General features: G+C 41.1%; 1 protein-coding gene across 3 annotated transcripts in view; it reads left to right on the top strand.

The window, feature by feature from the left end:
* The window catches only part of YIPF6 (Yip1 domain family, member 6), a 40,214-nt gene that overhangs the window by 1,080 nt on the left and 24,502 nt on the right, over positions 1–14,632 (top strand). For 2 of the 3 annotated variants that reach the window (XM_011967271.1, XM_011967270.1), the window contains exons 2-3: positions 12,218–12,346; positions 13,699–13,777. In XM_011967271.1, coding sequence (XP_011822661.1) covers positions 12,284–12,346; positions 13,699–13,777 — 142 coding nt within the window. In that variant the 5' untranslated portion in view covers positions 12,218–12,283. The remainder of the gene's footprint in view (positions 1–12,217; positions 12,347–13,698; positions 13,778–14,632) is intronic. The other variant, XM_011967272.1, reaches the window with a different exon arrangement.

Genomic DNA, 14,632 nt, shown 5'->3' with positions numbered 1-14,632 from the left:
GCCATCTCCGCTCACTGCAACCTCTGCCTCCCAGGCTCACGTGATCCTCCCACCTCAGCCTCCCTAGTAGCTAGGACCACAGGTGCATGCCACCACACCCGGCTAATTTTTTGTAGTTTTTGTAGAGATGGGGTTTTGCCATGTTGCTCAGGCTGGTCTCGAACTCCTGGGCTCAAGCTATCCTCCTGCCTCGGCCTTCCAAAGTGTTGGGATTACAGGCGTGAGCCACTGTGCCCAGCCAACTTCACCATACTCTCTTGCTCCTGTCTCTGCAAGGGATAGAATTTCCATTGCAAGCCCAAAGTGTGGACAAGTATTTTAAGAACACAGGCTTTGGAGTTAAACTTTACCTGGGATGGAATCCACCCACTTTGTGAGTTTGGACAAGTCATTTTGTGGAGGGTGTTTCTTCATCTGTAAAATGGAGATAAAAATACCTGCCTCAAAAGAGTTTTTAGAAAGATCAAATGGCATAATTTATGTAACATGTCTAATACTATCAGTACCATCAACTGAGGAGTATAAAGAAGTCAACATTCTGCTCCTGTCCCTCTTCTCAATGTGTTTGGTTATATAGTAGTTGCTCACTAAATGGTTCTTCCCTTTTCTCTTTTTTTTTTCTTTTTCTTTTTCTTTTTCTTTTTTGAGGCAGAGTTTTGCTCTTGTCGCCCAGGCTGGAGTGCAATGGCACAATCTCTGCTCACTGCAACCTCCGCCTCTGGGATTTAAGCAATTCTCCTGCCTCAGCCTCCCGAGTAGCTGGGATTACAGGTGCCTGCCACTACGTCCAGCTAATTTTTGTATTTTTAGTAGAGATGGGGTTTCACCATGTTGGCCAGGCTAGTCTTGAACTACTGACCTCAGGTGATCTGCCTGCCTCGGCCTCCCAAAGTGCTGGGACACAGGTGTGAGCCACTGTGCCCGGCCCCCTTTCTTCTGTTTTGAATTAGCAACTTAACATAGTGAACTGAGCTAGGAGATCAGTGAACTTGATTCTAGTGCTAGCTCTGCTGCTTACTCTCTCCATTTGTTCACCTCTTCATTCACTCAACAAATATTTATTGAGCATCCATTACTATGTTCCAGGCACTCCTTTCGACACTGGGGATATGGCAATAAGAGTGAGTTGTGTTAAGTTCTATTATGACCTTGAGTAAAATCAGGCTGAACCCCAGTTTCCTCATTTGGAAAATGGTGATAGGAACACATCACTGAATTAGCGAAGAGTACTAAATGAGATAATATACACATAGTGCCTACTAAGACATTGTCATAGGTGCTTAGTAGTTTTTAGTTTCTCTCTTTCATTTAAACTTCTCCACCCCTCTTCTGTGAAGCTTTCCCCCAGTTAACTTCAGTGGTTCTAATCACTCATTACTCAATATGCAGTCTGCTTCCATTCAACAAATGTTTAGTGAACTCCCACAATGAGTAATGCACTGTGCTAGTTGCTGTAGGGAATGCAAAGGGCCTACCTCTATAGTGCTACCAGTCTAAGTTGTAGGGATAAGACAAGTACACAATGCTAAAATAAGGCAGTATATAAGAGAAAGTTACACAAAGAATATTACAGAAATTTAAAGGAAAATGCTGTCATGTCCAGTTGGGGTGACCAAGCTACACGGTGGAAGTTATATTTGAAAGGACTTCAAAGGATGGGTAGGATTTGAAATTGCAGGTGAGCATAAGAGCTATCAATAACTGAGCACCTGCTACATGCTAGATATTGTGCTAGACATCCTCTGCGTATTTGCTAAACTTTACAGCAATCATTTCAGTTAGGTGGCTTTTAACTACATTTTATGTGCAGATGAGGATATGAGATGCAGGGAGGTTTGATGATTTCCCTAGGGTCTACATCCAGTTAGTGCCCATGCCTGATATTTGAACCTAGATCTGACTCTGAAGCCCAGACTATATCCATTTGTGCTACACAGCCTCTTGTGAACAAAGGCACAGATGTTGGAAGGTGCTAATATATATATAGAACAACAGGTAGATCACTTTGGCTGAAGCACAGGGAATTATTAGGAGATAAGCCTTCACATGTAAGCCTACTGAGTTAGGAAGGCAGTATGGAACAGTGGTGATTTGGTATGTGTACTCTGGAGTCGATTTGCTTAGGTTTGATTCTAAGCACTGTCACTTAACTAGCGGGATATTGGGGAAATTACCAAACCCCTTCTTGCTTCAGTTTCCCCATCTGTAAAATAGAGATATAACAATACTTAATTCATAGGGTTGTTAGGTGGAATGAGTTAACACATTGGATAAATTAACACACTTAATAGAATGTCTGGCATATAATATTGCAATAAGTATTATTTCTTATTATCGACTACTAACCTGGGAGGCTTAATGGGCTACAAGGAGCCAGTGGAAATTTTTGAGGAGGGAAGAATTTGAAATCATGAATTGGACAACATAATAGAGGGTAAGTTACAGTGGGGGAATATCTGGAATCTAGAAGGCCAGTGAAGCTGTTGCAGTAGTTTTGGGAAGAAATGATAGGGATCTGGACAACAGCAGTGGCAGGAGACAAGAGGATTTCAGACAAGGCAGAATCCACGAGGGTTTGTAGTATGTGAAGGAGAATTTGTCTTAGATCAGTATTTTGCAAACTTTAGTGTGCTAGCAGTCATCTGGGGAATCTTGTTAATTTGCAGGTTCTGATTCAGTTGGTTTGAGATGGGGCCCGAGATTTTGCATTTCTAACAGACTCCCTGGTGATGCTGCTGCTGCTGCTCCCGGTACCACATTTTGAAGAGTATGGTTGTAGATACCCAAGAGTATAGTGACACTCTGAACAAAAATAGATAATATACAAGGAGGGTTAGCTGGATGAGGGCCTTAAAAGTTGATTAATTCAGTTTGGGACATGTTTAGTTTGTGATACTGGCAGGCCATTCGATAGATATCCAACAGGCAATTGGACTTTAAAACCTGTACTTCAGGGCTCAGAAGAGGTCATGCCTAGAGATGTTGCTTTAGGAGTCATCTGCACAGGGCTACAAAGACAGAATCTTGGGTAATGCCTGTATTTAGTGGGCAGGAAGAAAAGGTAGGCTGTAATAATGGCTGCAGTCTGGGGTCTTTTTTTTTTTTTTTTTTTTTTTGAGACAGAGTTTTGCTCTTGTCACCCAGGGCTAGAGTGCAATGGTGCCACCTTTGCTCACTGCAACCTCTGCCTCCCAGGTTCAAGTGATTCTCCTGCCTCAGCCTCCCCGAGTAGCTGGGATCACAGGCATGCACCACCATGCCCAGAAAATTTTTGTATTTTTAGTAGAGATGGGGTTTCACCATGTTGGCCAGGCTGGTCTCAAACTACAATCTGGGATCTTTGGAAGATCTCAGGCTGTGAGGAAGCTGGCCCCAGGTGAAGGGCTGGCTGGAGACCATGCCCACTGGCTATCCCTTCATCCACTCCTGGGAGCCAAGCCTCTTTGAGCTGATTCTGGCTTCATGCTTCCCCTTGTTGGTTCCTTTTTCCAGGATTTTGGTCAACAGTATAACCCATTTGCTCCCAGCTATTTTTTTTTAAGGTTGCAGTCCCTGTTTTTATTGTGTGTTTTTGGCCCTGCCTCTACCTGTTCCCCTTACTGGCCCAAGCCAGGCAGAGCAGTGTGCATGTGTGTTTCTGTGAGCACATCTATATATGTGCAAGAGCCTGCCTGCTGATGGGAAAGGGGAGGGGCATGGATCCAAGTCGCCTTTCCTGCTGAGGGCTAGACAGAGAGCAGGGTCCATTAGCTGAGGCCCTGGAAGTCCTGTCTTTTATACATGGAGCTGGAAGGCCATAGTTCCTGACTCCATAGCTCATGGAACATTGTTGCTAATTCTTGAAGAGATAAAGGGGAGAGAGTAGGGGATCACATGGCACCTCAGTGACTACAGTGACTTCTGATACCAACTACCTGGAGTTAGGCCAAACTGCACAGGTTAAAAGCACAGTCCTCTACAAGGCTGCTCTTCAGACACCAGCCACAATTTTGGGGGTTCCCACGACAATCCTCACTTCAGAGCAAGTAGCTACAAATTCAGGGATTTCCACATTCCCCTCAGATTTTTTTTTTTTTTTTTTTTTGAGACAGAGTCTCTGGAGTTCACTGCAGCCTCTGCCTCAGCCTCCCAAGTATCTGGGACTACAGGCACATGCCACCATGCCCGGCTAACTTTTGTATTTTTGGTACAGATGGGGTTTCACCATGTTGACGAGGCTGGTCTCGAACTCCTGACCTCAAGTGATCCGCCCATCTTGGCCTCTCAAATTGCTGGGATTACAGGTGTGAGCCATGGCACCTGGCCCTCCCTTCAGGTTTCATAATTCACTAGAATGACTCATAGAACTCAGAGCAGCACTCTACTTAAAATTACAATTTTATTATAGCAAAGGGATACAAATCCAAATGTGCAAAAGAAAGAGATACACAGGGCGAGGTCTGACAGAGTCCCAAACACAAAGATTCCTTGTCTTGTCCCTGTGGATTCAGGACATGTTACCCTCCTGGTTTGCTGGTATGTGACAATATGCAGAGTATTGCCAATCAGGGAAGTTCACTCATGTGTCTATAGTTTTTATTGGGGTTTCATTATGTAGGCATGATTAATTGGATCATTGCTTGGATAATAGAACTCAGTCTTCAGGGTCCCACCACTCCCCAAAGTTTGGGCTTATATGTTGTGACTTAAAGCCCCAGACCTCTAGTTATATGCGCGGTGTTTCTGACGTGGTTAGCCCCCATCCTGAGTCATCTCCAGAGCACAAACTACATAAGGGTCTACTATGACTCACCTGTTAGCATAAACTACCAGAGCCCCTGTGAATATCAAAAATACTCCTCTATCATTCAGGAAATTCTAAGTTTAGAGGCTAACTCTCAAGAACAGGGGACAAAGGCCAGCTAAATTCTTTATTATACCATAGTGACAGAACTGGAATTGACTCCATGGGATTCTTGAACTTGAGCTAACATTTATCCAGCCCCTATTGTGTTCCTGTATTAATACATTTCTTCCTCACAATAACCCTGTGATGATGGTACCATTATCTCAATTTTACAGAGGAGGAAACTGAAGCACAGAGAGGCTAAGTAACCTGCTCATTGTCACATGGATAGTACATGATGGAGCTGGGATTTGAACTCAGGCTATTTGGCCTGCACTCTTAATCAGTATTCTCCAAATACCATGTTGAGCATTGGGTATGTGCTAGGTGCTGTACAGGTGTTATTTATTTTTATAGCAGTGTTGTTTCCATGTGAGATCCCTGTTTGACTTTAAAGCCTGTTTTTTTCTACTGTACTACCCTGCTTCTCCTAGCAGTAGCAGGCAACAGGGAAACTGAAAACAAGCAATCCTGGCACTTGAAAGGGCAGTGTTATAGTAGTGAAGAGAAAATATGGCTTCAAAAAGTGTTGGTTTTGGCTGGGTGCGGTGACTCGCATCTGTAATCCCAGCACTTTGTGAGGTCAAGGCGGGCAGATCACTTGAGGTCAGTAGTTTGAGACCAGCCTGGCCAACATGGCAAAACCCTGTCTCTACTAAAAATACAAAAATTACCCGGACGTGGTGGTGTGTGCCTGTAATCCCAACTACTTGGGAGGCTGAGACAAGAGAATCGCTTGAACCCAGGAAACGGAGGTTGCAGTGAGCCGAGATCATGCCACTACACTCCAGCCTGGGTGACAGGGCGAGACTTCGTCTCAAAACAAACAAAATGGGTTGGTTTACGCATTACATGCTGCAGAGTATTAAAAGAGGATGAGGATTGAATGAAGATCCTTGTATTTCTTGATTATGTGAGGCTACTATCAGAGAGCACAATGTCAGTGAAGTGGTGAGAAGGCCACTGCCAGATTACAGAGGGTTAAATGGGAAAGTGAAAAGTGTGATCAAGCAAGAGAAGAAGGAGAGTAGTTTGAGAGAATAGCAGAAACAAGGGAGCAATATATTTTTAAATTTTATTACAGAAGCTTTCAAATGTATAAATAAAATGAAAAGAGTATAATGAACCTCATGTACCTATCAACATTCTGCTATTATTTTATTGGTCTCACCACATGTTTTTTCAGTCTTTTTATTTAAAACTAATTTTAGACATATAGAAAAGTGCAAAAATAGTAGAGAGAGTGCCTGTATTCCCTTCGCCCAGATTCCTCTAATGCTAACATTGTATATAAGCATAGTACACTGATCAGAACCAAGAAATTAACATTGGCAAAACACCATTACCTATAGACCATGTTTGAATTTTAGCAGGTTTTCCACTAATGGCTTTTTTTGTTCCAAGATCTTATCTAGGATCCCGCATTGCATTTAGTTGTTATTTTCCCTTCATTTCTTCCAATCTGTAATGGTTCTTCAGTCTTTTCTTATCTTTCATAATCTTTTCTGAGTATTTTAAAGCAAAGCCCAGACATATCATCTTCATCTGTAAATACTTCACTATGTTTCTCTAACAGGTAAGGACGTTTTCTTTGTTATCATACATAACAAAACTATCCGTTCACCTCGCAATTTTCTAAAAAGATAAAGTCCTTTTTGGTGTTTGTTTAAATCGGGATCCAGGCTGGGTGCAGTGGCTCATGCCTGTAATCCCAACACTTTGGGAGGCTGAGGTGGACAGATCACTTGAGGCCAGGAGTTTGAGACCAGCCTGGCCAACATGGTGAAACCCTATCTCTACTAAAAATACAAAAAAAGAAGAAATAGCTTGCATGGTAGTGTGCACCTGTAGTCCCACCTACTAAGGCAGCTGAGGCAGGAGAATTGCTTGAACCCTGTAGGCGGAGGCTGCAGTGAGCTGAGATCACACCACTGCACTCTAGCCTGGGCAACAGAGTGAGACTCCATTTCAAAAAAAAAAAAAAAAAAAGGTAAATTGGATCCCCATATACACCTTCAACAATTATCTACTTACGATGAATCTTCTTTCTTCTACAGCCCTACCTACTTTCTGTATTATTTTGAGGCAAATCTCAGGCATCATTACATTAGTAAATATGTGGTATGTATCTCTAAAAGATAAGGATTCTGGCTGGGCACGGTGGCTCATACCTGTAATCCCAGCACTTTGGAAGGCCGAGATGGGCAGATTGCTTGAGCCCAGAGGTTCGAGATCAACCTGGGCAACATGACAAAACCCTGTCTCTACCAAAAATTTAAAAACTAGCCTGGTGTGGTGGCACCACTTACAGTCCCAGCTACTTGAAAGGCTGAGATGGAACAATTGCTTGAGCCTGGGAGATTGAGGCTGCTGTAAGCTATGATCATGTTACTGCAATCCAACCTGGATGACAGAGCAAGACCTTGTTGCGAATAAATAAATAAATAAATAAATAAATAAATAAATAAGGATTTTTTTTTTTTTCTGATTTTGTATTATTTTAGAGTTGTCATCTTGCTATGTTGCCCAGGCTGGAGTGCAGTGGCTGTTCACAGTCATGATCGTAGCACCCACAGCCTTCAACTTCTGGCCTCAAGGGACACTCTCACCTCAGTCTCCCAACTAGCTGAAACTAAAGGTGTGCCACAGTTCCCAAATTAGAATTCTGCTTTTAGAGAGAACATAACCACAATAATAATGTGTGTAAAAAATTAATAATTTCTTTATATATCTTATTAGGGTTCAAATTTCCAATTATCTCCTAAATTATATTTTTATAATTTAAAAATTGGCCCACTGCCTGTTTTTCTAAGTATAGTTTTCTGGGAACAGAGCTACACTTATTTATTTGTGTATTATCTTTAGTTGCTTTCATGCTACAATGCAGAGTTCAGCAGTTGCAGCAGAAACCATATGGCTCTTAAAACCTGAAATATTTACTGTTTGACCCTTTACAGAAAGTTGGTGACCCCTGCTTTAGGCAATTATCTTTTAGAATAATTAAAAATAGGAAGAAATGTCATATTTGCCTTCATTTTAACCACTTTGGGAGGTCATTTATTTATGTAAATCCAAGTTTCCTTCTGATATCATATTCCTTCTTTCTGAAGAACTTCCTTTAGCATTTCTTGTAGAATATATTTTAGCTTTTGCTTGTCTGAAAAACGTTTTTACTTTGCCTTTGTTTTTAATAGGTATTGCTGGGTTTAGAATTCTGTGTTAATAGTTTTATTCTTTTAGCCCTCCAGAAGTGTCCCTCCATTTTCTTTTGGTTTACATAGTTTCTGGTGAGATGTCTTTCTTTATTTGTTTGTTTATATTTTGTTAGAGATGCCTATTTTTTTTTTTTTTTTTTTGAGATGGAGTCCTACCCTGTCACTTAGGCTGGAGTGCAGTGGCGTGATCTTGGCTCACTGCAACCTCCGCCTGCCGAGTTCAAGTGATTCTCCTGTCTCGGCCTCCCAAGTAGCAGGGATTACAGGCACCTGCCACCATGCCCAGCTAATTTTTATGTATTTTTAGTAGAGATGGGATTTCACCATGTTGGCCAGGCTGGTCTTGAACTCCTGAGCTCAGGTGATCTGCCTACCTGAGCCTCCCAAAATGCTGGGATTACAGGCGTGAGCCACCATGCCTGGCCTTTTATTATAATTCTTATCTTTGTTCCTATGAATGCAATGCCTTTCTCTTTGGCTACTTTCAAGATTTTCTCTTTCTTTGGTTTTCAGTAGTTTGTGTCTAGGTTTGTGGATTTTTTCATTTTGTAGTTTGGTATTCATCTTGATTGGGGTTCTCTTAAGCTTGCATCTGTCCTTTCATATCTCATTATTTTTGGAAAATTTTCAGCTATTCTTTTTTTTTTTTTTTGAGACAGAGTCTCTGGAGTTCAGTGGCATGATCTTGGGCTCTGCAAGCCTTGAACTCCTGGGCTCAGGTGATCCTCCCACCATAGCCTCCCAAGTAACTGGGACTACAGGTGTGTGCCACCACTCCTGGCTAATTTTTAAATATTTTTTTGTAGAGATGGAGTTTCACCATGTTGCCCAGGCTGGTCTGGAATTCGTGGGCTCAAGCATTCTGTCTGCCTCGGCCTTCCAAAGTGCTAGGATTACAGGCGTCAGCCACTGCAGTTGGCCTATATCTCTTCAGAGTTGTTATCTTTCTATTCTTCTGGGATTCCAATTATTTACATAATAAGACCATTTAATGTTTTCCCATAGTTCCTACATACTCTATTCTTTTATCTTTTGTTCTTTTACTCTTCTCTTTTTGTTTTAGTTTGGATAATTTTGACTGACCTAGCTCTGAAATCTTTGGTATTGAGTTAACTGATAAGGCTGGCAAAGGCATCCTTCATCTGTTACTATGTTCATGTATTTCTCGCATTGCCATCTGATTCTTACAGTTTCCATCTCTTTGCAGAAATTCATCACCATTCATGCATGTAACTTTTCTACTAGAGCCTTTTGCATATTAAACATAGTAATCTTAAATTTCTTTTCTGATAATTCTAACATCTTGGTCATCTCAGAGTCTGGTTTTGTTGATTGCTTTGTCTCATAGTGGGTTGTTTTTTCATGTGAATATGGGGGAGATAATTTGTTATTGATATTGAACGCTAGACATCATGTATACACTGCCAGAAGTGGCACACCTCTGCTACTGAGTTGTCAGTCAGTAGGGGTTAAGTCAGTCTAGTCAGGAGTTGAGCTTCATTTGTTCTTTTTTCGTTGTTGCTATGGGTACCTTCAGTGCATCACCAGCTTCAGATTCCTCTGCTGTTACCTTGTGTTTAGGGGTAGGGGTGCTATGTTGTCCCAGTGTTTTGTTTTTTGTTGTTGTTTTGTTTTGTTTTTTTTGAGACAGCGTCTCACTCTGTTACCCAGGCTGGAGTGCAATGGCGTGATCATAGCTTACTGCAGCCTTGACCTCCTGGGCTCAAGTGATCCTCCCACTTTAGCCTCCTCAGTAGCTGGGACCACAGTTGCATGCCACCATGCCCAACTAATTTTTTAAAAACATTTTTTTGTAGAGATGGGGGTCTCACTATATTACCCAGACTAGTCTCAAACTCCTGGCCTCAAGCAATTCTCCTACCTCAGCCTCCCAGTGTTGGGATTACAGGCATGAGCCACTGCACCCAGCCCCAATGTTTTTATTAATGTTCATGTTCTATACTCAGCTTCTGTCTTTGCCCTTGCATCTCATGGTGAGTCTCTTTCTAAGCTCTAGCCCTTCCTCCAGCAGTAGACTGCTGTTGTTTATTGCTCCATACTTGCTAGCCTGGTGATAGGGGCCAGGGAAAGGGGATTCTTTGTTGTCATAGTCTAGTCTCTGCCTTAGGCATACCATGTGTCCCTGGGTCTCCTGGGTGGCACTTTCTTAGTGATCCTGTCCCCCTCCTAGCTGAAGGAAACTCTTAACGGTCTGGGCCCAGGATGGTTTCTTGTCCATCCCTTAGTAGTAGAGAGCTTTTCCTTTTCCCTTTCACCAGCTTCAGTGAGTTGTTGCCTGTGTTCTGAAAGCAACTTGTTTTTGTCCAAGTGGCTTTAAGGCTCTTTCTCTCTAGGGGCTTTTTTCTAGAGAAGAGCCTGCAAGAGGGTGTGAACTCCCCTTACGTCTGTTGCTTCTAGGGGTTCTGTACTCTTGTGCTAGTCCATACTTGGACTTTAGCAATTTATTTAAAATTTTAGTTGAATTCTCACCCATCTGTGTGGTGTGGTGTGCAGCATTGTCTTCTCCTCATGCTTTGCTACCGTTGAGCCACTGCTGATGTCTCTTCGTGGAAGCACCTGGCGTTCTTTAGATTTCATCCAGGCTACTTGGTCTCCCTACAACTCAGGTCTCAGATGAATTCAGGGAAAGTTATGATAAAGTAAAGTATCTAGCCTTTTCTCATTGTTCTACTTGGGGAATGGTCTTTCCAGCTTCCTAGATCTTAGTCAGAAGTCAAATTACAGTGTTATATAGTCACTTGAAATAGGTGCTATCTTTGTGGTTGTGTGTTTATATCAGTACGTGGTAGTTTCATTGGTTTAATTTTTCTCTCAGTTTCAGGGATTGCTTCCTTCAAATTTTAATTTTGTTTCATAATTGTGTGAACTGTTTATATGATTGCAAGTCATTTATACGAACAATATGTATTGAAAAAAGCCTAGTTTCTCTCCCTGTCTGCTCTGTCCTATTCCTTTCTTTCCTCTATAGGAAACCTTAAAAAAAAATTCTATGGAATGTTTCTTATAGTTAAGAAATATGAATGTGGTTAAGAAATTTATTTTATTTCATTTTATTTATTTATTTATTTATTTATTTATGACGGAGTTTTGTTCTTGGTGCCCAGGCTGGAGTGCAATGGTGTGATCTCGGCTCACCGCAACCTTCACCTCCTGGGTTCAAGCAATTCTTCTGCCTCAGCCTCCCAAGTAGCTTGGATTACAGGCATGCGCCACCATGCCCAGCTAATTTTGTATTTTTAGTAGAGATGGGATTTCTCCATGTTGGTCAGGCTGGTCTCAAATTCCCGACCTCAGGTGATCTGCTCACCTTGGCCTCCCAAAGTGCTGGGATTACAGGCATGAGCCACCGCACCCAACCCTTTACAAATTCTGTGAACATCCTCATTCTTTCTAAAATTTCAGTATACTGTCTTGTGTTTCCTCTATCTGCAACTGTTGCCCACTAAAAATTGTGCCTACTGGTCCAAAAACTGTATGAGAAGGCATTGCCTCTATTTTCTTAGGAATTTGTAGATTCGAGTTTCGGTTGTAGTAAAATTTAGCAGATGAGTATGAATTTAAAAGTTCACATTCTTTATTCACTTTGAAAATTGTATTTGCTCTGTGATTGCCAGGTAACCTATAAAGAGTGTAATCAAGGTATATTTTGCTATTTCCCTTTTCCTCCCACTTGCCTTTATGGTTCATGTAATGCTCATTTTTAGCCAGCAGAGGCCACTAGAGCCTGCTAGGGAGCAGAAGTGCAACAGAAATGCAGGCATTCTAAGACAGTGATTGCTAAAAGGTCACTTTTTAATAACTTTACAATTATCTCAATTTTGCTAGCTTGTGCCATGTGAATATTTTATGCTAAATGTTGGTGGGCAAGAAGGTGTCTATGACATTTACTTTAGTTTTTTCATTATGTTTAATCTTTAAAGAAATAAATTTGAGAATTATTGTTAACTGCATTGTGTAATGTCTGTTGAGCTAACACCTACTTTCCTATGTAAAACCCTACAAAATACATGGTCCCAACTCTCTAGGAAATGATGATATATATGAGGAATGCTACAGTTTATTACAGGCTTACTTTTTTTCCCGTGACTCCTCTCAGTTTGCAGGCCTTTCAGATATATCCATCTCACAAGACATCCCCGTAGAAGGAGAAATCACCATTCCTATGAAATCTCGCATCCGGGAGTTTGACAGCTCCACATTAAATGAATCTGTTCGCAATACAATCGTAAGTTAGACTAGTTGAGAGAACTTCTGTTCAGTATCCTGGGACTAAGTAACTGATAGTACTTTGCAATATTTTCATTTGGTTCACTGGTTTTGAATATGTTTTATATACTGAAGTTTAATATTTTATTCTAGAGAATAATTTGGTACAGCCTTTTTGGAGAGCAGTTTGGTTATAATGCATATTAAGAATCTTAAAACCGCAAGGTGTGGTGACTCGCGCCTGTAATCTCAGCCCTTTGGGAGGCCAAGGCGGGCGGATCACCTGAGTTCAGGAGTTCAAGACCAACCTGACCCACATGGTGAAACCGCATCTCTACTAAAAATACAAAAATTAGCCGGACATGGTGGCGCACGCCTGTAATCCCAGCTGCTTGGGAGACTGAGGCAGGAGAATCGCTTGAACCTGGGAGGTGGAGGTTGCAGTGAGCGGAGATCACACCACTGTACTCTGGCCTGGGCAACAGAGCGAGACTCCGTCTCAAAAAAAAAAAAAAATCTTAAAATGTCCAAATATTTTTAAAGCAATATATTATCATACTTCTCCAAATATAGTATAAGGAAAGTTTTAAAATGTAAAACAAAAATTTTCAACATAAAAGTATCAATATACAAAGATGTTTATTATAGCATTCTTTGTAATAGGGGAAAGCTAGAAATAAATGAACCATAGATGAGGTATTGGTTAGGTAAATTATGTTATATCTTTGTGATGGGATGCTAAACAACTATTAAAAATCACGTTTACAAAGTGTTTAATAACATGGATAAAGTTCTAGGTGAAAAAACTAAAACAGAATTAGCTCAGTGGTACTTTAAGAGGTTGTATTTGTATTACTGAACCCTTCCTCCAGTTTCGTGATTTTTTTTTTAATCTGGCTTCTAGGATTTGTTTACCAATTAAATTGAGAATGTTAGAAATTTATTTCATATATTGCAAAGAATGTGGTAGCTAGAGAGCAGGCTAATTGACCCTTGAGACCTCATCTTCTATGAACTGAATGTCGCATACTGTGTTTTGTAGAGCAGCTTTTTATAGTGCAATTGTTTTAGTTTCTTCAAGCAGCCTATTGGGAGGGCTGTGTTTCTTTTTTATGGATTTGTTTTCAACATCAAAACAGAACAGATCAAAAAAGATGTGGAAAAGTGTTAAAAGTTGGCTTAAGGAGTTAATAGAAAAAGCATACCCTACCTCTCTGGTTTGTTTGTGTAGTGAAGGAGTTGAACTGGAATTATCTGCAAAATTCAATGAAGAGTTCACAGGAGATTGAAATAAAAGAAATTTTAGCAAATTAAGTAAGGCTGCTGATAACCTTGGTCATCACAATACAACAGGTTGTTTCTGTTTTTCAGATGCGTGATCTAAAAGCTGTTGGGAAAAAATTCATGCATGTTTTGTACCCAAGGAAAAGTAATACTCTTTTGAGAGATTGTAAGTATGTGAAGTTTTTAAGGGTTTGCTTAATCTATCTCACCGTGCCTTATCATAAGTACTTTATAAGGCAAAGGCTCTGTGGTAATAAAACTGACATCATTTTGTAGGATGAAAAAAATATGTAAATGATATGTAAATCAAACTTCTGGCAGAAATTAAACATTTATTTTATTTTATTTTTATTTTTATTTTTTTTTGAGACAGAGTCTCACTCTGACTCCCAGGCTGGAGTGCCGTGGTGTGATCTTGGCTCACTGCAACCTCTGCCCCCCAGGTTCAAGTAATTTTCATGCCTCAGCCTCCTGAGTAGCTGAGATTAAAGGTGCCTGCCACCACGCCCAGCTAATTTTTTTGTATTTTTAGTAGAGACAGGTTTCACCATGTTGGCCAGGCTGGTCTCCAACTCCCGACCTCAGGTGATCCACCTGCCTCAGCCTCCCAAAGTGCTAGGATTACAGGCAGAAATTAAAAATTTAGATTGGAATCTCAGAGACTGAAAGATTTTGCTTATTATATTGCCCTCATCAATAAATATACCTCATCAATAAATATACAGTGTCCAGGCATGGTGGCTCATATGTGTAATACCAGCACTTGGGAGGCTGAAGCAGGAGGATTGTTTGAACTCAGGGGTTTGAGACCAGCCTGGCCAACATGGCAAGACCTCATTTCTACTAAAAATTAAAAAACTAACCAAGCCTGATAGCGCATGCCTGTAGTCCTAGCTACTTGGGAGGCTGAGGTGGGAGGATTGCTTGAGCCCAGGAGATCAAGGCTGTAGTGAGTCATGACTGCGCCACTGCACCCTAGCCTGGGTGATAGAGCGAGACCTGTCTCAAAAAAAAAAAAAAA

This window comes from Mandrillus leucophaeus, unplaced genomic scaffold (assembly GCF_000951045.1).
Source record: "Mandrillus leucophaeus isolate KB7577 unplaced genomic scaffold, Mleu.le_1.0 Scaffold797, whole genome shotgun sequence".
Taxonomy (NCBI): domain Eukaryota; kingdom Metazoa; phylum Chordata; class Mammalia; order Primates; family Cercopithecidae; genus Mandrillus; species Mandrillus leucophaeus.
The sequence above is the reverse complement of the archived record's forward strand: the minus strand, read 5'-3'. Positions and strand labels throughout refer to the sequence as shown.